This window comes from Drosophila sulfurigaster, chromosome 3 (assembly GCF_023558435.1).
Source record: "Drosophila sulfurigaster albostrigata strain 15112-1811.04 chromosome 3, ASM2355843v2, whole genome shotgun sequence".
Classification (NCBI taxonomy): Eukaryota; Metazoa; Arthropoda; class Insecta; order Diptera; family Drosophilidae; genus Drosophila; species Drosophila sulfurigaster.
In genome coordinates, this window is record NC_084883.1 from 37599722 (window position 1) to 37622304 (window position 22583).

A 22583-nucleotide genomic window follows, 5' to 3' on the forward strand; every position below is an offset into this window, starting at 1 on the left:
CGATTTTCCAGCAGTAATCCATAGAATCTGCCGCAATTGTGCAAGTGAATAAGGCTTCAATGATGCAAGTATTGGCCAGATCAATTGACATTGTTGATAAGATAGTCAGACTGAAGTCCGAGTGGAGTCTGAGACTGTGTCCAAGACGAAGACGCAAGTTTGTGGTGGTTTGCAGCTTCTGTTCGTGAAACATTTCTCCACGAAATGCTAAGACAATGGATGAGATTAAATGCCAAACAGTGCAGATTAAGATGCATCGACAGCAATAGCTATGTCAGTATCAGCATTAAGCCGGCCAGCAGACGGCATCTGCATCTGCAACGCCGATGGAACCCATGTGTGCTACCACCACCAGGCCAGAGCACAGAGCCGGGGCACAGAGCAGAGCACATCGCTTTAAACTGGGAGACACGAAACAAATTTCCCTTGAAAAGAATTACATACCGATCCTCCGCGGGAATTGGTTGAAACTCTATTTGTTGTACCTCCTCCTCCTGCTGCTCCTTCTGATGCTTCTGCTGCTGCTGCTTGTTTGTCGCCGCGCTGTTCAAAAACTGACCGTCTTCATTGTCAACACATGGCTTTGGCTTTGACTCTTTACTTTGGCTTGGCAAACAATTCTATAGAAAATCATCGTGCACTCGCGGCGATCTTGCAGTTCAGTCCAGTTTAGTTCCAGTTTCAGCTTGAGCTTGAGCTTCAGTTTTGGGCTTCTCAGCTTATCTGAGTTGGCCGAATCGTTGCGCCTTACTAAATTATTATGTTAACATGAAAATAATTGAGGCAAGCGGCATTCAGCGATTCGCCATTCGGCATTCAGCATTTCGACCAGTGGCTGCATCGCGCTCTGTGCCCAATTTATTTATATCGTAACATCTCATGGACAGGCATTGAATCTCCCCTTCCCCTCACCCACTCCTTTGCTCTGCTTTTTATTTTTTGTCTGTTGTTTTACGGTGGACAGCAATTGATGGTCGAACAAATAGTTGGTGAAGTGCAGCATATTGGAACAGCGACGCCCTGCTGATTGTAGTGTTTGTCCCTTCATCGGTGATTTGTTACCAATTGAATGGCAGTCTTATAAATATTGCCTTAATGTGACTTAAGCGATTGGCTAATTAAAGTATTCAACTCTCTCTCTCTCTGTTTATAGACCGCACTTCACTGGGCTGCGAAGCATGGCAATGAGGATGTGGTTAAACTAATTGCCGGCACTTATAAGGCGGATGTTAATGCCAAAACGGTAAATTTACAATTTATATAATTTGAAAAATAATATGCATAAATTATGAAACACTCTTCTATTCTGTTTTTTGTATCTTCCCCCCACTTTCGAATACCCAACTGGATTGAACAACTGTCGACTACAGCATGGGGTAAGTGTGTCCTGCCATAGATTGAAACACTTTTAATAATAATACTTGATGCGAATGCGACGAACTGATTGCCTTGTCACAAGTCACAATCACAATCACGCGAAAATCTGCGTCACATGTCACACACTCTCTGCAGCGCTTCCTTTAACCCTTCCCCAGAGAGGCATGAGGTAGGAGCAGGAGCTGCTGTAGCTGTAGCTGGAGCAGAGCGACCATCGTCAGTCGCAAGCTGTGACAAATCGTGACGAGCAAATCCAATTGTGCCACAACATTGCCCAACCTCAAGTCCTTAGGTTTATGCATGAGAGTTTACACAATTTTAAATTGAACCGTGCCGTGTTCCCAACAAATTAAATTCTCTTTCTCGCTTTCAAATGTGTTTCAAAATGTCATTCTCAAAACTGAGACAAAGTGAATTGTCAATCACAATGTGTGTTACATATTAGATTCTATTCTTTACCTCAACCTCTTTTTCGCATTTCCAATTCGATACGCAATTTACAAAAAGGATTCAATATTCGCTTTAAATATTACATCATCTTGCGTGCAAATATTTACTAATGTATTTTCTTTTGTGTGACTTTTTCCATTTAATTTATCAACATTTGTAATCGATTATTTATTTATTCCTAATCATTTATTTATTTTAATCCTTTATATTAGGGTTATACACCTCTTCACTTGGCAACTCAGTTTGGCAGACAAAACATCTATGAACTTCTTTGGAATGTATACAGTAAGTATATGATTCAATTAAATGTATATGAAAGTAATATATTGTATAAAAATTAATCTTTTATTCATAGAATAATTTGGTCTTCAATCAATTGTTGTTTATTGTAAACCCCAATTCGGGGAGTATATTGAACCATGATCTTAGAGTTTATTGAATTCTTTATTTTTCAAATTTGTTTGATATTAAAATACTTTTAAAATAAAAAAGAGATAATTAATTTATTAAAACTAAGATAAAATCTTCCACATATCATAACTTACAGTATCCATCTAAGTGGACATCAGATTATTATATTATATATTAATCTGCAATATAATAATTTCCTCTAACAACCAATAATGTTAACCTTAATAATCTTTGCTTCTCCAGAGGCCAATCGTGACATTATGGATTGGAGTGGCAACAAGCCGTTGGATTATAGTCGTCAACGACCGAGCGTCTCAGCCTCAACCTGTAGTAGTGAGTATCAAAACCATTTCTTCCAAATGGAGCCTAACCACAACTACTATCTGGGACCCATGAGTCTTGAGAGCACTTACTCGAGCGGTACTAATCATAAGTTCAGCGGCGGCGGCACACTCGACAGCGCACTGACACGCGGCAAGAAACGCTCTCAGCTGCGGTATGCCACCGTTAGTGGCGCCCCCAAGGGCATCGGCACTGTGTCACGCACTCAATCGCTATTGGTCTCATCGCCATCGCGACGCTATAAGAAGCCATCGGTGCAATCGTTGCTATTCAAAAATGTGAGCGAGGACTCCGACTCGGATCGAAAAGATGGTGGTGCCAGTGACAACAACGAGGAGGCGATGAGACCAGTGTCGATGGCAAGTGCTCGCAGTGCTCGACGCAAAGAGAGCTTTCTGCGCAAAACTTTTCGGTCCGCTGCCGGTGCAAGCCGACCATATAAAGATCCTGTTACTAACCCAACTACTTAGTCAATTAAAGCAAGCATGTGCTAAACAACTACCTTTTGTGTAATTATCAACTATAAAAACAAAGCTTTTGCTAATTGCACAATATTATTACAACAACTGCAATACAACTTTTATACATCCAGTACTACTACTACTACTATATAATTATTATGTATGTTATGTTTACACAACTGGCACAATGGTAAAACCAACAAAGTGATTATCAAAACAAATATATATTTCTGCAATAACTTAGAGTACTTATTAAACGCACGTAAGGAATACAACTTCAGTTTGCATGCTTTACAACTTATTTAATGAAGCAACAGAATAGCAAATAGATTTTTAATAATATTTACATAGTACATGCATTTATGAAAGCAGCTCTGAAAATAAAGTAAAAAGAAATAATATACCTTTTAGCATAATAATAGTTGCACAATATTATTCTAATTCTATTATTCAATTTAAATTACCGTTACATTAAGCTTCGCGCAAAAGCATTTGAATGGCAACAAACAGTCGCGCGTTTACCAACACTGCTTCAAAAGACGGAAGTTAACATTCAAATTTTACATAACATTTTCAGACTACGGCGATGAATAACAATAATTTTATGATAATTAATGTGTTATTACTAAAAGGGCAATACTAAAAATAAATTGCATGCGAGTGCCTGAAAAATCACATAAAGGAAATTCACAACATGGATCAATTTTTCATAAATTCCACACACAATTTCAATTGTCATTGCATTCTATGTTCTGATAATCTTTATTAACTTGGCCAACGTTTCTGGTTAAATAATCCTTGTTGTTGTATTTAAGTTCTCTGAATTGTCTAAAAAACAAAAAAAATGGGGATCCTCTATTTCTATTTTCATAATCAACTCGTGTAGAAATTCAAGCGATGCAACTCAGCAGCGGACACAACGGCACCTGGAGGCAGGTTGACTTCACTAACGATTTGGATTGCTTGCAATCAATTAGCGTTCTTTAATATGATTTTGTTCGATTTTCAATATTTTGCACTAATCCCATTTTATATTATGTTTTAAGCTTTTTTTCAAACTTACGCTATTTTTTTCTGTAGTTTTCCTAAGTTTATATTTTATTACTTAAAAGCATTTGATTTTGATGCCTGTTATACTTAGCATTTAATTTGGTAAGTTATTCTTTTAATGAGTTTTGTTAATCGCACAATCATTTGTCTTTGTAAAAAACAAGAAAAACAAAAGCAAAAAAAAAACGCTATCAAATTGTCTGGGTTGCATTTATTTCATTTTTATTTTGCCGAGCATGTGCATGTTCAGCTGTCTCTCTTAAGCAATTAATTAATTAATTCTCTCTTTCTTATGAACTTTTGCAGAAATCAAAGCGAGAAAAAAGCAAACAAGTAAGTCAAGCACGTGAAGTTAATTTATTGAAATATATATAATTATAATTATAATGTTTAATTTGTTTTGCAGTCGAAAAAAGATTTGGGCTTCCTGCGGATTGGATCGCTGAATGTTCGAGTAAAGAAAACCACAGAAGCCTTCAGCAACTTCTTGGGAGTGGGCAATGGCAGTGGAATGAATCCGTATGGCCATGGGGCGGCAACCGAAGCCACTCGCCATCACCAGCGAACTCACCGTCACCCTCATCAGCGTCATCATCATCCTGTCAATGGTACGACACGGGATCATCGAATCTCTCAGAATCAGAGAGCATCGGCGACTGTACCCTACGGGATGAATAACATCCTTGGCTCCCGTTCGAGTGTGCCCATCAACCACAATATCTACGATGCTGTGCACAAATCCTGGGGCTCAGCTGACAATATCACACAACGCTCAGAGAATCTAATGCCACCACCAAAGTCGGTGGACTTTATATCGAAACGTTATAGATCCTCGAAACGTTCGTCATATGCTTCGAATGCGACTGATTCACCACGAGACTCGATCTGCTCGTCCAATTCCAGTTCCAATCTTAACTCCGGCTACAGCAGCATGCCCACGACTCCCAATCAAATACGTGCACCCAAAACTATTGGTGGCGCATCCTTGACAGCTGATTCCGATTCAGATTCAGCTTGTGGCTTTGACTCCAATTGGTCAGTCAATGGACGAAACTCAATGAAACCTTAATGTTCTAAAAAGAAAAAGTAACATTCGCATTTTTTTTTAATCTTACAAATCTATAATATTAAGTTTGAATCTCTTGAGAAATTGACGATTACTAAAATAAATCAATTGAATATTGTACTGTCTGTAGATTCTATTTCATTATAATCATTATTATCACGTACGGAATTCATTAACAATTATATAGTGTTACGAAGAGCAGTTCAATGCCACATTGAATTCAAATCTTTCATTAATAAGGATTTAAAAAAAAAATATCAGTTGAATGAAAATTAAATATTTTTATAAAATAACCTTTTAGAAAAATGGCGATTACAATCATTTGAGTTGTGAGTAAATATTGTACCATCTTTAAAATCTGTTATATTCTAACTAACTAACTATTGAGTGTAGAATTGAATAATCTATATATACACATTTGGAGATAAATAATTTGATTGACGATATAATTTTCATTTTCTAAACCTTTATCTAAGAAAATTACATCCAAAATGAAAGAAGAATGTTCATTACTAAAACAAAGTATATTGGCTATAAAATTGTTGGGAATCGCAATTCAAAATCCCATTGAGAAATCTACACAAAATAGTAAATAAGAATCCTGTATGCCTAAATATTGTGCTATGTAAAAAAAAACATCCTATAGAATTCTTGAACTTTGAATGAGAGAATCTTTGAGAATAAACTATTAATTGTTTTACAAACAGCATTGTATATTTATTGATTTTTGTAAAAATACAAGAATACATTTTTTAACAACATTCTGAAAATGCAAAAGATTTGTTCACTGAATGTTTAAAATCTCGGAAAGAATACGCTGGGTGTCCTTGGGAGTGGCAACTTTATGACCCTTGACTCGAGGATCGTTGTAAATCTCATGATCATTGCCTCCAGGATCAGTCTTGTCGCCGAAAAAGTGAATCTCCTTGAAGTTGTTGTGATAAGCTTCGATGTGACGCAGACAGAAAGTCTTGTCCCAGCCGTGTGGGAAGACATCGAAACTAATCTGTCCACCAATACTGTACGTAAGATCAATGTCAGCGAAATCCTGCTTAAGCTTGGCAATCATCTTCTCTCGGATCTTGTGCTCATCATCATAGGCAGCAAACATGTTCCTCTCCTCCCGTGTGCATTGCCGTCCAATGGGACAGACGTTCATCATTCCATTGCGGAACTCAATAAACGTACCTCGCTTAATTGGCAGCTCAAGTTCAGAGAGATAACGCAGCACATAGTTGATGAATCGCTGTAGGGTCTTTTCGCCTAAATGCTGTATGATGTTCTGTTTTCCGACTTCTTTTCCAGCTTCGATCTGAACAAGACCATTCTCTGGGAAGATGAAATCAAACTCATTCAATATCTTTTTGCCATTGAGCTGCTCAAACATCTTCTCCAGATCGGAGCCGCCAACGATGCCAATTGTTGCCCGTGGTTTGACGTTTGTGTAGAAGAATTCCTCGAACTCAGGCTCGACCATAGAGCGAGGATATGTTAAGGTGCCATCGACATCGAAGAGCAGCAAGATATCTTTACGTTTCAGCGACATTTTTTTAATTGGAATGTATTTTGCATCAGACAGAACAGGAAAAGTAACAGAAAAACACCTTTGCCGCAAAAAACGACCACGTATGTTGTGTGTACGCAACTTTACAGGCGTCAGCTGATTATGTGATTGATAATCAAGCTGCAGCAGTGCTGTTAACGTTCTACTGGAATGACGATAAACACTGTAAACTGTTGAAATGCAATACATTAGCACAGGTCACCGCTGTTAAACGTTGGAATGTACCACTGTTAATACTTACAAAGTGTTTTGCACATTGGTTATAAAATAAATAAATACACAATGCAAATGCCGGTTCAAAAAACAGCTGTTTTCATTTATTGCGTGAATTGTTTATGATCATATGGAAACGAATGCTAACATTATAATAACAAAATACACTTAAACCGCTTTTGTGTACATTTTATTTGTTTCTGTTATGCTCTTGCAATGATTTATATTTTTGCGTGTTTATCATGGGGTCCACAACAACCGGGTACAGCGTCAGGCCAACAGCGCCAACTAGGCAGGACACAAAGCCAATAAATCTCCAACCTCGCAGAACTGCCATTTCACTAAAATACACAATTTATTTCATTTACAAATTGTTATTTAAATTGACTATTATAAAACAAAACACCTGGTTGGACACGAAATTGTCTAAAAAATACCAGCACATCGAAATCAACACTGTGTCTATGGACTTTCGATAAGCGATAGACACAATCGATTAATATGTACTGCGGGCGTGTCGCCGTTCTTTAACTCATTAATTTATTTTATTTTCGTGAATTACAGCAGCTTTTTAACGAATAAATAAATGTGCATTGTTCTATATTAGTAAGAAAATGCTGAGAGTTTTGTTGAGTTTAAGCATATTATGCGCACTGCAGTTCAACGTCATAAACGGTAAGTGGCTATTTAAAATTCACAGTTCGCTGACTAAACATTGGGCGTTGTTATTGAGTGTGTACATATGTATTTGTGTGTGTGCATGTGATGCTCAAACATTCTGAATGAATTCCTCTAAAAAGTGGAGTACAAGGATATTTCAATAACCAAACAAACTTAACTACATATATCGCACTGTTTAATTGTGATCTCTGATTTGAATTAACAAAGCAGTAATTGTGATTCCTACAATATAGTCTCACACACATACATATACATATAGACACCACAAGTGTCTTCAAAGTGTTGACGCCTCCCTTGAGTGTTTATTTTCATGAATTGTTTTCAATTAATTGTAGCACAACATCACTACAATGAGCACAAAACGAAAAATATTATTTGGTGTACCAAAAGCCTGGAGGAGCAATACAAATGCCAGAATCTGACGGTTGCTATCGAACGTGATTTCCAATTGTTTGATGAAGCCTACTTGAATCTCACCTGCTTCAGAGCCTATAGCGCTGATGAGTGTATTCATGCGTTGGATCGCGAAAAGGCGCATATAACATCACTTGATGCTGGTGATGTGTTTACAGCGGGTCGCTACAACTCTTTGGTGCCCATTATGCAGGAAAAGTTAGAGGGCGGCTTCTCTGAATATTTTTCCGTAGCTGTGGTTAAGAAGAATACGTTGCCTGATGTGACCGAGCTGCGTCATTTGCGCAATAAGCGTGCTTGCTTCCCCTGGGTGGGCAGCTTGGCTGGTTGGATTGTGCCCATATATACGGTAAGAAAAGTCAATTAAGTTGCTTTATATTGCAAATAAAACATTTCTTTATACATTGTTGCAGCTGCAACACAATGGTGCCATGGAAGTTGTGGACTGCAACAACCAGGTGAAAACCGCTGCCAACTTTTTCAATAACTCCTGCGCTGCCTATTCGCTGATTGACAAATACAATCCCATTGGCGACAACTCCGACAAGTGAGTGAAACTATCAACTTTAATATGAAGATAGTTATAATAATATTATATTCTTAAAGACTTTGCGCGTTGTGTACTGGCAAAATCACTGGAGGACGCTGCTCAGCTGCTGATCCCTACTATGGCTACGATGGCGCTTTTCGCTGTCTGCTCGATGTAGGTGAAGTTGCCTTCTTGAGGCATTCAACAGTCTCGGAGATGCTGCAAACAGTCGAATACAGTAAGTTGAACAACTGTTTTTCTTAGTTTATATTTAAAATGTAATGATTTTTGCTTTTGCAGAGAAACTGTCGCCTGATTCCTTTGAGTTGTTGTGTCCTGATGGCCGTCGTGTGCCCGTCGGCGAGTATCGTCAGTGCTCCTGGGGTCAGGTACCTTCGGATGCCGTTGTCACGTCATCAGCGCGCAGCTATCACGATAGAAAGCAATACCAAATGTTCTTGAAGCGAGTTACCGAACTTTACTCGGATGCCTCACGTGACGATCCAAACCAGCAGCAACCGATTGGCGTCGGTTACACCAACTACGATTCCAGCAATAGCAATAACTACAACAGCGATCAGTGGCGCAACAATCCTAGTCCTTATGGTGGTGGTTACAACAATCAATATGAAAGCAACAACAACCCATATGGCAGAAATGGCAACCAGAATCCTTACAGTCGCTTCGATGAGAATTATCGTAATGAACGATTGGACAGCAGCTTTAGCACTGAACGCAATCAACTGGATGTCAATGGGTCTATTCCTATCGAAAAGTTCCGCATATTCGAATCGAAGCGTTACCAAGGCTCCAATTTATTATTCCAGGTATTTATCAAAGAGTTTCTTGTGTTTACAATATGTTTAATTTATGTATTTCAATTTGTAGGATGCATCGAAAGGTTTGCTTGCTTTCCCAGAGGATGATCAGTCTTTTAAGAAATATCTGCAAAAATCTATTGACTATGTCTATGGCATTCGTGAATGTCCCGTGTCTGCAATGACACTCTGCGTAACCTCTGAGCAAGAGCTGGAAAAATGTATCAAAATGCGGGTAAGTTACAAGCTATTGTTTCAATTGCCATAATTATTTCACACGCTTTCTTCTTTGTCAACAGACTGCATTGAAGGCACAGATATTGAAACCTGAGCTTATCTGCAAGAAAATGCATTCGCACATCAATTGCATGCAACTGATTCAAACTGGCAAAGCGGACATCTCTGTGTTTGATGCCGGCGATGTGTATACTGGTGGCTTAAATTACGATCTAATTCCCTTCATGTCGGAGGTGTACAATTTGGGTGAGCCAGAGTACTATGTGGTTGCTGTGGCCAAAGAAGAAGATCCCGACACCGAGCTTACGTATCTGAAAGGCAAGAACACGTGCCACACGGGAATCAATACTGCCGCTGGCTGGACATATCCGATGGCATTTCTTATATCCAACGGATGGATACGCCCCTATGGTTGTGATTCCGTTCGTGCTGCTGCTGAGTACTTTACCAAATCGTGTGTGCCAGGCGCAATAAGCAGTGAATATAACACGGGTGTGCCTTATGACAGCATGTGCGATCTGTGCCACGGTACCAGCTATAGATACTGTCGTCGTGATGCTTCAGAGGATTATTATGGACACACAGGTGCCTTCCGTTGCCTCGTCGAAGGCGGCGGTCATGTGGCCTTTATGAAGCACACGACTGTGATGGAGAGCACGGGCGGTAAACGCAAGGAATGGTGGGCAAGAAATGCTCTCAATGATGATTTCGAATTGCTGTGCACTGATGGTACACGCGCCGAGCTACAAGACTACAAGCGATGCAACTTGGGCAAGGTGAAGGCGAACGCTGTCGTCACTCGTGGCGGTACCAACTATAATGAAACCCAGCTGCATGCCTATATCAATCTCCTAACCTATGCTCAACAATTATATGGCCGTAAGGATGTGGATGCCTTCAGTTTCAGTATGTTTTCATCGCCCATCGGACACTATGATTTAATCTTCCAAGATGCTACGCGACAGTTGCAAGTTATTCCACCGGAGAGTCGTCGCTATGATACGTATTTGGGCAGCAATTTTATGAGAGCTCGTCGCATTACAGATTGTTATGCTGGCGCAGCCCAAATGACAATTTCATTAATCTTGCTGTTGACCAGCTCTTTGGCGCTGAGAACCTTTCTTTGATAGCTAGCGACGTGTTTCATAACTTCACACAACCATTCCAAACTGGATAAAACTATCCGAATAATTTTAGACTTCTAACACTTCGAATATCTTTTACGAATCTCTTTTACATCAACTACAAGCTGTAGTTAATACTACTTTTTGGCAGCTTTACTATTCAGAAAACTGACAGATAATAGCCCAACACTATGAATATTTTTTCAATAGCTAAAGACATGTTTTTTTAAATTTGATAAGACTCGTAACTCTTCAATTATTTATTACGAATCTTTTACACACATATCAACTATAAGCTTTTTGGCAGCTATTTAAGTAAACGTGCAACGGATAGACAAAACTGCTATCAAAAGAAAAATGTAGAATATAGTGCCTTAATATCCGTCCTGAGTACAAGATTGTTTAATATTGTGAATCTCGAATGTTTAATTGAAATTAAATCAATTGCCTTTTAAATTGTCAGCCAAGCGAAATACAATGTACTCTAAATGTAAACTAGCTTAATCGTAAGACATGACATTACAAATAGGTATACAGTTTTGTTAACAATAATTTACTAAGTCGAAGCGTACAATTTTTCCGTCCCATACATTTATGTTAAATGAAACTTTTACAAGCCATTCTCAAATATATTTATATTTACACATCGAAAGTGTAGTTTTTTATAAACGATCAAATTTATACACAAGGAACATTAAATAAATATTTTACAATATCTCGTTTTGTTTTTCTGACTTGTTATCAGAGTATTAACTCGTGGTTTTACGTTTCGGATGGACAAAGAAAATTCAAATCAAATGAATTCACCAACTGCGCGCCGTGTGGTTGTTATCTAATTCGGTGTGTGGCCATGAAGTGTGGTAAGTAGTATATTTCTCGAGGTGCACAGTATATTTGAAGATTGGAGCTGCGGTCACGCTGAAACAGCTGGCGCTTGCACTGACACGCGTTGCTTTTCGATGGTGTATTTCTTGTAGAGTAGTTTAGTACAACAACAACAGCGTCAACACTGAAATACGTTTTTTCAACCGGTTAAACATCGCGACTACAGCAGCTGCAGCAACAAAAAACAGCGGAATTTTTCAGTGCCACATTGAAGTAGTCAAGTAGTATTACAAGTTATTGCAAAATGTCGATCAATCTGCGGACCGTTTACGCCTTTGCGAGAGAAATGTATCCAAAGAATTCAAAGGAGACCATTCAGTATGGAACAGCTGGATTTCGCGGCAAGTGAGTCTATTGGTGTGCACCCACACATGCACATAATTCCAACAAAGAATGTACACAAGTAGATAATGCAAGTACTTTAGCTTGGGCTACTTGTAGGTCCACTCATACATGCATTACCCACACACACAGATATTGTTATATGGGGTGTTTGTATTTGTATGGGTGTGTTTTTGGGAGTGGTGAAGATGAGTAAGACGTTGGTTGGCTGCACTATTTTGGCATTTGAAACTATTTATAGCATTTCTTACGAATACACTTTATCAGTCGACATGCACATTTAAAGATAGCTAACATACACACCAACGCAAATAAATGGAGCCTATCTACCTACATATGTGTAGATGCATCCATCTATCTTTGTTTTTGAAGTTACTACCCGCACACATGTTTGTAGTTTATGATTGAAATTTCCTCATTGATTAATTCCATGTTCCCTTTTATGCTGGCTGAACTTTTACTTTTCGTGTTTTTATCATTTTTGGGGTAAAAACGTATAAGTAAACTATTATAAGTTTAGCACAAGTGCAAATAGTTATTTAACATGCAAAAAATTAACGAAAATAAAAATAAATATTATAAATATAATCAAATAAAGCCTTAATTCAAAATGAAGAACTTTTTGAACAAATAAACATGATATATTGGAATATTCAATTTTTTTATAATAAATACTATAGATTCAAAACTATTACATTTTTAATTATTTAATTATTACCAAAAAAAAAAACATTACAAATTAAAATATATTCATTGCTCTGACATTTTTATAATATAGCTTTAAATTATAACATTCTCCGATATCAATACACATCAATCTAAATTATTTACCCTAAACATTAGACAAATTTAATCTTAATAATTCCTGAAAAATTGATTACGGTTAGTTACCTATCCGAAAACTAAGCATATATTGAGGACACAATTTTATGGGGGTTGAGTATACTTTTTAGTAATGTTTAAAATGATCAGAGAGTATCTTGAAGTGTCCTATACTTAACTTGTATATATGTATATATTATAAATAACTTGATATTTAAAAGATCGTGACGAAGTCAACAACACGACATTGTAAACCAATGTGAACATTCTTATAAGCATAGTTTCCAATTACTTTCTGACTAAATATTTTGTTTTACTCTTTCAGGGCCGAGTTCTTGGACAGTGTCATGTTCAGAATGGGTGTTTTGGCCACACTGCGCTCTCGTTATCGGGAAGGTGCCGTGATTGGTGTGATGATCACAGCCTCGCATAATCCGGAGCCCGACAATGGCGTTAAACTGATCGATCCGAAGGGAGAAATGTTGGAGTCCAGCTGGGAGAAAATCGCCACAGATCTAGTGAATGTCAGTGATCAGGAATTGGAGCAGCATGTGGGCCAGATCATCAAGGACAACAATATCGATGTGACATCCAGCTCATATGTCTACGTTGGCATGGACAATCGCTACCACAGTCCACGTCTGCTCAAAGCTGTCGCCGATGGCGTCATCGCTCTCAAAGGCAATGTCAGAGAGTTTGGCATTGTCACAACTCCAATGATGCATTTCTTTGTCGTCGCCGCGAACACAAAGGAGGCCTATGGCAAGCCCACGGAAGAGAGCTACTACGAGAAGCTTATCTCCTCCTTTGAGAAGCTACGCAATGGCCGCGTCGAGAATGGCAACTATCGCAATTCCCTAATCTACGATGGTGCTAATGGTGTTGGTGCTAGGAAAATGCTGCAGTTCATCAAGCGAATGAATAATTCGCTCGCTGTAACGGTCATCAATCAAGGTATTGGCACTGGCAAAATCAATGAGGATTGCGGTGCCGATCATGTCAAGGTGAAGCAACGCGTTCCCGTTAATATGCCCGATGTGGAACCGTTTACGCGGTGTGTGAGCGTCGATGGCGATGCCGATCGTGTGGTTTACTTCTACACGGACGACGAGGGACAGTTCCATCTGCTGGATGGCGATCGCATTGCCACCCTGGTCGCTGACTACCTTATGGAGCAGATTAAACGCTGTGACCTCAATCTGCGCATTGGCCTTGTGCAAACTGCGTATGCGAATGGCGCATCCACAGATTACATTATCAATGAACTTAAGGTGCCAGTATCGTGTGTATCCACGGGTGTCAAGCATTTGCATCACAAGGCTCTCGAGTATGATGTGGGTGTTTATTTTGAGGCCAATGGACATGGCACAATTGTCTTTAGCGATAGCGCCAAGAGCCTTATTGCCGAAGCGGCCAAGACGAATGAGGATGCCAAGTCATTGCTGCTGATAATCGATCTCATTAATGAAACGGTTGGCGATGCCATCTCCGATATGCTGTTGGTTGAGACTATATTGAACCATAAGGGCTGGGATGTTAAGGATTGGAGTGCGGCCTACAATGATCTGCCCAACCTGCAGCTGAAAATATCGGTTCAGGATAGAAATGTCATCAAAACCACGGATGCGGAACGTGTGTGCGTGGAACCCCAGGGGCTGCAGGAGGAGATCAATAAGGTCGTAGCAAACTATAAGCGAGGACGTTCCTTTGTGCGTCCTTCAGGAACTGAGGATGTTGTACGAGTCTATGCTGAGGCCGCCACCAAAGAGGCAAGTTGTGATTTTAATTATCTAAAGCAGTTGAAATAAATTTGTTTATACTTGTAGGATGTGCAACAGCTGGCGTACGAGGTGGGAAGATTGGTGCAACGACTTGCTGGCGGAGTTGGGCCAGAATTAGTCAATCCAAGCAATGCTCATTTGTAGTCACAAATCGTGGAGACAAAAAATCAAAGGCTTCTATGAATCTAAATGTGTTCTGGCATTTGTACATATATATACACATACATATGTATATGTTTCTGTCATCCTAAGCTCCACTCAGCAGTTTCGCATTTAGCCCCAACGAGCTTAGCAAAATTTTTATAATTATATCTTTTTTTATAACGTAAGCTCAGAGTGTAATACTTGCAAGTGCATTTATAAAATAGTCGTATTCGTTGAATTGATTGTTTTTATAGATTCTAATAAAAAATACCAGTTTATTTGATGTCCCAACAATGCTCACAAAAACAAAATCAGTAAGCTGTTTTAATTTGATATATACAATAGTATTAGAAATTCAAATATTTATAATTTGCGCGCCACATATCAGCTGGTCACGATGATATTGTTATCGGAGCATTCAATGAATTAGGAACCAGATCCAAATTTCATCATCTTTTTAAGCAGCTGTAAAGCTATAACAGTGCGCAGTTCGTGTATACTCGTATGGTTCTGTTATTCTTTTGTTTGGGCCTGCATTCGAAACTATTACAATCATAAATTAAATTACATTCAAGGTGAGAGATACTCTGGTCAAGAAATAATAATTTCAGCGACGTACAGTCCTTTTAAAAGTGTACTTTTAAAGCAAAATAAATTTGATGAAACCTTGTGCTTGCTGTTCATTTAACATTACAGATTTCTGTTAACTTTTCGGTGCTGTCAAACTCTGCCCTGCTGTCATTAATGTGTATTTTTTCTGATGCAAAAACTAGTCAGAAATAACTAACGCGGCTATTAATTATCAAATTTTATTCGTAAATTGTTGATCAAAACACGAAAATGGAAGGCGAAGACGTAAGTGTTGATTGAGTGCCGAAAATTACTGTTGCTATGTTGTTTGTGAGAAATATTCATGTGTGCCAACAACATTGTGGTCGCCATTTGTGAGGTTATGTGCAAGGGGTGTTCCACTGTGCATACGCGTCTATGAAATACTACAATATTCTCTCTTTCGCTGTTTGTCTAGGGCTTCGATCCCACTTTGTTGAAAAAGAAGAAGAAGAAGAAGACCACCTTCGATTTGGATGCCGCGTTGGGACTCGATGATGCTGCCAAGAAAGAGGATCTTAAAGATGAAGGCGCCGCTGATCCAGCGGCAGCTGAACTCGAAGACAATCTCGATTTAGAAAGTTTTGGCAAAAAGAAGAAGAAAAAGAAGAAGCCATTCAACTTGGATGAGCTGGAAGGTGCCTTGCCCGATGGTTCGGATGATGTCAACAATGCTGGGGCAGCTGAAGATCCTGAAGAGGAAGAAATTAATCTAGACATGGACTTTTCAATGGCCAAAAAGAAGAAGAAGAGTAAAAAGAAGGACTTGGATGAGCTGTTTGCTGACAAAGTCGAAGATGACAAGAGCGAGGACAAAGAAAATGGTAAGAAGGATCAAACGAAAACAGCTGTTGTTTGATAGCTACATCTGGTTTGTTACTTAGATGAGCATATGTTTAAACGTGCTACGGTTTGTGGCTCAACTTTAGTGAAAGAAGTAACAACGCAGTGAATGAATGTATTTTTAGTGAATGTGAAGTTATGAGAATATAGATATATAATATTATTTCCCCTTTTGCAGTCGAGGATAACAGTTCCACATGGGCTGGCTCAGATCGTGATTACACATATGACGAACTACTTAAACGCGTTTTTGAAATTATTCTGGACAAGAATCCCGACATGGCCGCCGGCCGCAAGCCCAAGTTTGTGATGCGACCTCCTCAAGTACTGCGCGTGGGCACCAAGAAGACATCGTTTGCCAACTTTATGGATATTGCGAAAACTCTGCATCGTTTGCCCAAGCATCTGTTGGACTTCTTGCTGGCCGAGTTGGGAACCAGTGGATCAATGGATGGCAACCAGCAGCTAATCATTAAGGGTCGCTTCCAGCCCAAGCAAATTGAGAATGTGCTGCGTCGCTATATTAAGGAATATGTCACCTGTCACACCTGCCGTTCGCCGGAAACAATATTGCAAAAGGATACGCGTCTATTCTTCCTGCAGTGTGAATCCTGCGGATCTCGCTGCTCTGTCGCTAGCATTAAGTCGGGTTTCCAAGCTGTCACTGGCAAGCGTGCCGCCATTCGAGCAAAAACCACATAAAAATCGGTATATATATTTCGCATATTCGGATTTTATATTAATGAGTAAAATTTCAATATATATACAAAACGCATTTGTTTTACTATTTTATTTCTTACTATTTTTTTGGCTCTGATAAAACTCCATTAAACAATCATTATAGGCCAGCTCTAGTTTGCGAGATCTCTCATTGTCTACCAAGAATGAAATAACATCTAAAGATATCTGGCCTCGAAATAGTTTAGGACGACCCAACAATAAAATATTGCTGCCAGGTAGAATCGTAGAACCATCAATGTAAGCCATGGCTTTGCTCAGTAGACGTTGTAAGATCAAAGCAATGTTTTCACAACCAACCGTTGTAGACATTGCAGAAGCTTCATTGTGGAGCGTTGTGATCAGTTTCCGCTCCTTGGGCCTCAAAGGTATGCTGATTTCCATGGTTTCGCTGCCATCATCGATGATGTATTTGTGAAACGATTTGTTGTGAACTCCACGACCAGCTACAAAGCCATAGACCAAGCAAGTGCGGTAGCTCAGTGTGCCCAGATTGTGGGCGATAAAGATGCCTGCATCGCTAGGCACCAAGGACGAGTTCAAGATGTCGCCCACTAGCAGTGGTATTTCACTGTAAATCTTTTGGCCGTTTTGCGCTATTAAAGGCGCTGTTTCAAACGGCTTTCGGGCATCTTTTGTCTTTCGTATGATGAAATTGTCCAGCTGCTCCTCTAAATCAACATTTCTCTGGCTTGACATTTCGTCAAAAGTGCTCTACATTACTGCAAATCACATAGATATGTATATAATTCGAGTTTCTTTGTTGCCATTTTGAATTATGTGAAGGGTATTCACATGCGGATATCGATAACAAGAGCATAGTTATCGATGTGTCACACTCGCGTAATATTCCATTCCTCATCAACTATTCGCAGGTTGCGAAATCTAGCAAAAACACTCGATTTGTGGCGAAATAAATACAAAGGTCGAGCGCAGTTTTCTTTTAGTCGGCATTTGCAGTTAGCAACAGCCAACTGAAAAGAGAAAGCAGTAAACCGCCGTAATTTGTACCCTCACTATTATCGATATTTCCGTTGTCTCTCGAACACTTCAACGCAGCACGTAATTTCATCAGCCCTCGTCATCAGCATTTTCGCATCTTGTGAAATCTAAAAATTATATACTAAGCAGAAATTTTTGATATTTGTTTTAGCAAAAAGGCACGAAGCAGAAATGTCTGGCGGCCCGGCAATAACACTGAAGAGTCAACCCATTGATGGCAGCAATAGCAATGCTGCTGGACATCATCAACAGCAGCAACAACAACAATCTGCTAACAATGCAGCGTCTTCGGCCCAACAACAACAACTGCAGCAACAACAACAACAAGGTACAGCTGCCCAAGAGGGAACTCGTCAGAATAGCTTGCAACGCATACAGCAACGCAAGCAGAAGGTCTTTAATCTGCCCGAGGCACAAAAACTGGCCAAGCTCTCCATGTATTCGGCATGTCAAGCCGATGGTTGCCGCTGCACGGGTTGGAAGACGCCACAGGAGAATCGCCACCGCGATGTCGAGTCTTCGTATTGTCCGGAATTCAGTGAGGAGTGTCGTAACGTTAGCTGTCGTCATCCATTGCGCACACACATCTCTCATCTGAAGGAGATTTCACGTTCCAGCATGGATGATCTACTTGGCGCCATCATCGACATGGAAAACTTGTTCATGTCCATGCAACGCGTCGAAGACGAGGACACAAAGAAGGTATATTTGTATCTATTTCGATTGCTGCGTCAATGTGTGCTCACACGTCAGCAGGCGGTGATTCGTGGTCCGTTAGGGGATCCACCTTTTGAGTCGCCCTGCATCACCAAGGCCGTGTTATCGTTGGTCTACTACAAGTATAATCATTTAAATGCTGGCGAACTCCAAACGATGACGGAGGTGGCCAAAACCTTTTTGAATTTCCTCAATCATTACAACTTTGAATCGCCGTCGGCGAGACGCAACGATTTGACGCTGACGCACGAGGATGCCTCCACTTATAAGATCAACTATACGAGATGGTTGGTCTTTTGTCATGTGCCTGCCTTCTGTAACTCACTGCGACAGTTCGAGACATCGGTGGTCTTTGGTCGTACTTTGTTGCGAACTGTCTTCCAATATATGTCGCAGCAGCTAAAGAAGAAGTGCATCTCGGAGCGTGATCGTTTCCCGGAGGATAAGCGTTCGATCATCACACAAATGCCCAAATTTCTGGAAGCATTGCGTGCGGAACTGCTCAAAGATGATTCGCCCATTTGGGATACAAATTACCGACCACCCAATTCATTTGTTATGCAGCAACGTAAGCGTCACCAGGAAATTGCACCATTGGCAACTAATGTCATGGCTGCTGCTGCTCCAGCAACTAGTGGCACAAGTAAACGTTCGAGTGTTGGAGAACCTGTAAATAAGCGGGCTAAAAAAGAGATACCCGACCGCAGCAGCAGGTGAGTTGCTCAAGAAAACTTCTCTTCGACTTCTAGCTTATCTTACATTCAATTGCTTTCAGTGAGCATCAAGATGATCTGCCTGTCGAGGTTGTGGCGCGTGCCATGAAAGCAGTCTCGGAGTCCAAGACCACCAACAAAGCTGAGATCTTGTTTCCCGTTAATGTGTCTCGCGATGAAAATGTCAAGGCGGAGGAGCTGAAGCGTGCCATCGAGTTTCATGTCGTTGGAAATTCGTTGACCAAGAAGGTGGACAAACAAACCATACTTTGGCTTCTGGGCTTGCAACTAGTGTTTGCTCATCAACTCACCGAGATGCCGCGTGAATACATCAGCCAACTGGTGTTTGATCCCAAGCACAAGACTTTGGCATTGATTAAGGAGAATCAGCCCATTGGTGGCATTTGTTTTCGTCCATTTCCTTCGCAGGGTTTTACTGAAATTGTCTTCTGTGCGGTCACAATGGCCGAGCAGGTCAAGGGCTATGGTACACATCTGATGAACCATCTCAAGGATTACAGCATTCAGCGTAACATTAAGCATTTGCTGACATTTGCCGATTGTGATGCCATCGGCTACTTCAAGAAACAGGGTTTCTCCAAGGACATTAAGCTAGCACGTCCTGTTTATGCGGGCTATATCAAGGAATACGACAGTGCTACTTTGATGCACTGTGAGCTGCATCCAAGCATTGTCAATACACAGTTTATTGCAGGTTAGCATAGCAAATAATAATACCTTGAAGTGTAAATGTGAATTTTCCATTTTTCTTACAGTGATTCGCAATCAGAGCGAGATTCTCAAGGAACTCATCGCTCAGCGCCATAACGAAGTGCAGAAGGTGCGACCAGGTCTCACCTGTTTCAAGGAGGGCTTACCATCCATACCGGTTGAATCGATACCTGGCCTCAGGGAAATCGGCTGGAAGCCCCAGATGCGTCCAGCACGTGCTTCGCGTCCGCTGGAGGAATCACCTGATCCCGAGAAATTGGCAGCATCGTTTCAATCTGTGCTGCAGTCCACGCGTCAGCATGCCTCGGCCTGGCCATTTTTGCGTCCAGTTACTGCAGCTGAAGTGCCCGACTATTATGATCATATCAAGTATCCAATGGATCTAAAGACGATGGGCGAACGTTTAAAGCGAGGTTATTATCAAACACGTCGCTTGTTTATGGCGGATATGGCGAGGATCTTCACAAATTGTCGTTTCTACAATTCCCCCGAGACTGAGTATTACCGTTGTGCCAACTCCCTGGAGCGTTATTTCCAAACCAAGATGCGTGAGCTGGGATTGTGGGACAAATGATCGGACGATTTAGCAACTCATCCATCGGGTTCGAGCTGAGTGAATCCTGCTAAGACACAAGTATCTACTAACTATGTATAGAGTATTTTGACTGCTTTGTTTTAGATAGCACCCGATAAATACATAACTATAATTTTACGCTCTTTCAGAATGCTTATAAACTTATGCAAAGTTATCTAATGCTTAATCCTTATTTATTATAGAACATAATTCATCTGTATGCACGAACTACTATGGAAGTTAATAAAAGTGATTTTTAAGGGAATTAATGATGCGAATTTAATGACAATTTGTTTCTTAACTAGAAACAAAGTAATCAAAATGATATAATTTTGTTCTTCACTAAGTACATTGCCCTCTTCATTAAAAATTCTCGAATTTCTGTAGTTGTCCATTATTAAGAAGAATTAAATTATGAAATTTAATTGCGAAAGAACAGGTAAATTACCAGCAAACAGAAATCGGCAGCAATCACTCTAGGTAATTTTTCACTTCACATTTAATAAGTTCAATGACCTTAGCTATTGTGAGCAGAAATGTCCAACGCTTTTTGAAGTTGTATAAAGTAATCTTTGAGTAAACAGAATCAGCTTTCTCAATGCTTGTTTTTTTTTTTTTGGTTTCAATCAATTTTGGATCCAATGATATTGAAGCAGTTATTCAAAAATGATTTCAAAACAAATGAACACAAGGCTAATGTCTGCATAAACATTGTATCTATTGGAAAATATGACTTTTTGTTTTTTTTTTTCATTTTACTTATTAGCGAGTTATACATATTTATTACAATTTCATACATTATTTTGTGCTCAACATAGAAGTAAATTCTCCCATTGCTTAATAGCATTTAACGCAACACTAAAACCCATTTTGGTTTTTAAGGGTCGTGAAAGTAATTTCATAATAATTTATCTCTGATTTTTTAATATGCATTTGATGGCTTATTTTATACGAAACATTTACAAAAAAAAAATTAAACATGCTTGATGTACAATCTTGAATACTCGTAAAATCTCTGTTAAATTCCAACTAATCGTTACAAGTGTTAATTATTAGCAATAAAAATGTAGTTTTTTTTTTTCTTTTGTTAAATAAGATCAAATATAGCAAATCTTACGCAAACATATTTAATGCTTAGCTGACAATTGATGATATCCTTAAACTAAAAGTGTGGTTGGTAATCATATGAGACAATTATTATTGTGCATTACTGGAAACATAGAATATTATTCATTTTGCAAATCGCAAAATTGCAAATGGTTGTTGAAGGCCGTAGCATAATTAAAAATATATATATATATTTGTATTTTAGCTCCCATTGTGAAAGACATACTACACGCTAAATATTGTTAAGATTGTTTTGGCTATAGACACTGAAATTGATCGGGAATTGAACTAATCCAATTATTTAAAGACACGCTATATAATTGTTATTCTCATTTGATTTTTCGTTTTATAAACACCAGTTTTTGTTGTAGATTTATTTGTTTGCCCACACACTACATGCTGGATAGGTGATTTATTTGATTTTTACAATTCTTGGGTTCAATATATTTACGTGTTTTTGCTTCTAATTTTAATAATATATTTGCATGTAATTCCATTTTCTCCATCATTAAAATGTTCTTAAAAAAGTTTTAAATGCTAGTAACGCTTTGAATTAATTTATTTATGTCGTATGCCCACATGCAAGTAAGTATAGTTGTTTGTTGTTCTTGTTGTTGCTGTTATTTTTTCGAACGTAGACTTTCTGTTTCGATTTAAAATATATTTATATATAAACATGTGTGAATTGCGTTTTATTTTATGTTTCGGGAATTCCATGGATTTAATGTTTTTTTCTTTCCTTTAATTTCATAATTTGCGACTCCTAGAGTTTGTTTTGTTTTTCGGTAACTTTTCATACTTATGTTTAATATTTTTCTTCACATTTATTACTAAGTA

General features: G+C 39.1%; 9 protein-coding genes across 9 annotated transcripts in view; 6 read left to right on the top strand and 3 right to left on the bottom strand.

The window, feature by feature from the left end:
* The window catches only part of LOC133841784 (uncharacterized), a 36807-nt gene extending 35568 nt beyond the window's left edge, over nucleotides 1–1239 (top strand). Inside the window, exon 4 of the mRNA XM_062274515.1 lies at nucleotides 1156–1239. The gene's annotated coding sequence lies outside the window, so the exon portion shown is untranslated. The remainder of the gene's footprint in view (nucleotides 1–1155) is intronic.
* A 132-nt stretch (nucleotides 1240–1371) lies between these two features.
* Nucleotides 1372–5494, top strand: LOC133841787 (uncharacterized). The gene is made up of 5 exons (XM_062274518.1): nucleotides 1372–1376; nucleotides 2040–2112; nucleotides 2482–2571; nucleotides 4398–4424; nucleotides 4498–5494. Exons 1-5 carry the CDS (start codon nucleotides 1372–1374, stop codon nucleotides 5158–5160), a joined length of 858 nt encoding a protein of 285 aa, XP_062130502.1. The 3' UTR covers nucleotides 5161–5494.
* A 351-nt stretch (nucleotides 5495–5845) lies between these two features.
* LOC133841785 (phosphomannomutase) lies at nucleotides 5846–6868 on the bottom strand. The gene has a single exon (XM_062274516.1). It carries the CDS (start codon nucleotides 6701–6703, stop codon nucleotides 5942–5944), a length of 762 nt encoding a protein of 253 aa, XP_062130500.1. The 5' UTR covers nucleotides 6704–6868; the 3' UTR covers nucleotides 5846–5941.
* Nucleotides 6869–7010: 142 nt separating this feature from the next.
* Nucleotides 7011–7409, bottom strand: LOC133841790 (uncharacterized). The gene is made up of 2 exons (XM_062274520.1): nucleotides 7341–7409; nucleotides 7011–7275 (listed from the first exon to the last, which is right to left on the bottom strand). Exon 2 carries the CDS (start codon nucleotides 7269–7271, stop codon nucleotides 7125–7127), a length of 147 nt encoding a protein of 48 aa, XP_062130504.1. The 5' UTR covers nucleotides 7272–7275; nucleotides 7341–7409; the 3' UTR covers nucleotides 7011–7124.
* Nucleotides 7410–7417: 8 nt separating this feature from the next.
* Nucleotides 7418–11381, top strand: LOC133841779 (transferrin 2). Its single transcript, XM_062274504.1, has 7 exons — nucleotides 7418–7609; nucleotides 7951–8378; nucleotides 8443–8576; nucleotides 8636–8796; nucleotides 8859–9385; nucleotides 9447–9611; nucleotides 9676–11381. Exons 1-7 carry the CDS (start codon nucleotides 7549–7551, stop codon nucleotides 10738–10740), a joined length of 2541 nt encoding a protein of 846 aa, XP_062130488.1. The 5' UTR covers nucleotides 7418–7548; the 3' UTR covers nucleotides 10741–11381.
* Nucleotides 11382–11688: 307 nt separating this feature from the next.
* Nucleotides 11689–15022, top strand: LOC133841783 (phosphoacetylglucosamine mutase). The gene is made up of 3 exons (XM_062274512.1): nucleotides 11689–11967; nucleotides 13112–14555; nucleotides 14613–15022. The coding sequence occupies exons 1-3, from the start codon at nucleotides 11867–11869 to the stop codon at nucleotides 14709–14711; spliced, it is 1644 nt and encodes a 547-aa protein (XP_062130496.1). The 5' UTR covers nucleotides 11689–11866; the 3' UTR covers nucleotides 14712–15022.
* A 385-nt stretch (nucleotides 15023–15407) lies between these two features.
* On the top strand, nucleotides 15408–16938 carry LOC133841786 (eukaryotic translation initiation factor 2 subunit 2). The gene is made up of 3 exons (XM_062274517.1): nucleotides 15408–15566; nucleotides 15739–16144; nucleotides 16342–16938. Exons 1-3 carry the CDS (start codon nucleotides 15552–15554, stop codon nucleotides 16863–16865), a joined length of 945 nt encoding a protein of 314 aa, XP_062130501.1. The 5' UTR covers nucleotides 15408–15551; the 3' UTR covers nucleotides 16866–16938.
* LOC133841789 (uncharacterized) lies at nucleotides 16881–17678 on the bottom strand. The gene has a single exon (XM_062274519.1). It carries the CDS (start codon nucleotides 17598–17600, stop codon nucleotides 16953–16955), a length of 648 nt encoding a protein of 215 aa, XP_062130503.1. The 5' UTR covers nucleotides 17601–17678; the 3' UTR covers nucleotides 16881–16952.
* Nucleotides 17679–17945: 267 nt separating this feature from the next.
* LOC133841780 (histone acetyltransferase KAT2A) lies at nucleotides 17946–22260 on the top strand. The gene is made up of 4 exons (XM_062274505.1): nucleotides 17946–17963; nucleotides 18055–19333; nucleotides 19396–20048; nucleotides 20110–22260. Exons 2-4 carry the CDS (start codon nucleotides 18075–18077, stop codon nucleotides 20637–20639), a joined length of 2442 nt encoding a protein of 813 aa, XP_062130489.1. The 5' UTR covers nucleotides 17946–17963; nucleotides 18055–18074; the 3' UTR covers nucleotides 20640–22260.
* The last annotated feature ends 323 nt before the right edge of the window (nucleotides 22261–22583 follow it).

Coding starts and splice junctions, on each gene's coding strand:
- LOC133841785 (XM_062274516.1), bottom strand. CDS start 6,703: ATGTCGCTGAAACGTAAAGATATCTTGCTGCTCTTCGATGTCGATGGC.
- LOC133841779 (XM_062274504.1), top strand. CDS start 7,549: ATGCTGAGAGTTTTGTTGAGTTTAAGCATATTATGCGCACTGCAGTTC. Junction 8,379..8,442: donor GGATTGTGCCCATATATACG/GTAAGAAAAGTC, acceptor ACATTGTTGCAG/CTGCAACACAATGGTGCCAT. Junction 9,386..9,446: donor GCTCCAATTTATTATTCCAG/GTATTTATCAAA, acceptor TTCAATTTGTAG/GATGCATCGAAAGGTTTGCT.
- LOC133841790 (XM_062274520.1), bottom strand. CDS start 7,271: ATGGCAGTTCTGCGAGGTTGGAGATTTATTGGCTTTGTGTCCTGCCTA.
- LOC133841789 (XM_062274519.1), bottom strand. CDS start 17,600: ATGTCAAGCCAGAGAAATGTTGATTTAGAGGAGCAGCTGGACAATTTC.
- LOC133841783 (XM_062274512.1), top strand. CDS start 11,867: ATGTCGATCAATCTGCGGACCGTTTACGCCTTTGCGAGAGAAATGTAT. Junction 11,968..13,111: donor ACAGCTGGATTTCGCGGCAA/GTGAGTCTATTG, acceptor TTACTCTTTCAG/GGCCGAGTTCTTGGACAGTG. Junction 14,556..14,612: donor CTGAGGCCGCCACCAAAGAG/GCAAGTTGTGAT, acceptor TTATACTTGTAG/GATGTGCAACAGCTGGCGTA.
- LOC133841786 (XM_062274517.1), top strand. Junction 16,145..16,341: donor GAGCGAGGACAAAGAAAATG/GTAAGAAGGATC, acceptor CCCCTTTTGCAG/TCGAGGATAACAGTTCCACA.
- LOC133841780 (XM_062274505.1), top strand. CDS start 18,075: ATGTCTGGCGGCCCGGCAATAACACTGAAGAGTCAACCCATTGATGGC. Junction 19,334..19,395: donor ATACCCGACCGCAGCAGCAG/GTGAGTTGCTCA, acceptor AATTGCTTTCAG/TGAGCATCAAGATGATCTGC. Junction 20,049..20,109: donor CAATACACAGTTTATTGCAG/GTTAGCATAGCA, acceptor TTTTTCTTACAG/TGATTCGCAATCAGAGCGAG.
- LOC133841787 (XM_062274518.1), top strand. Junction 2,113..2,481: donor ACTTCTTTGGAATGTATACA/GTAAGTATATGA, acceptor TTGCTTCTCCAG/AGGCCAATCGTGACATTATG. Junction 2,572..4,397: donor CTCAGCCTCAACCTGTAGTA/GTGAGTATCAAA, acceptor GAACTTTTGCAG/AAATCAAAGCGAGAAAAAAG.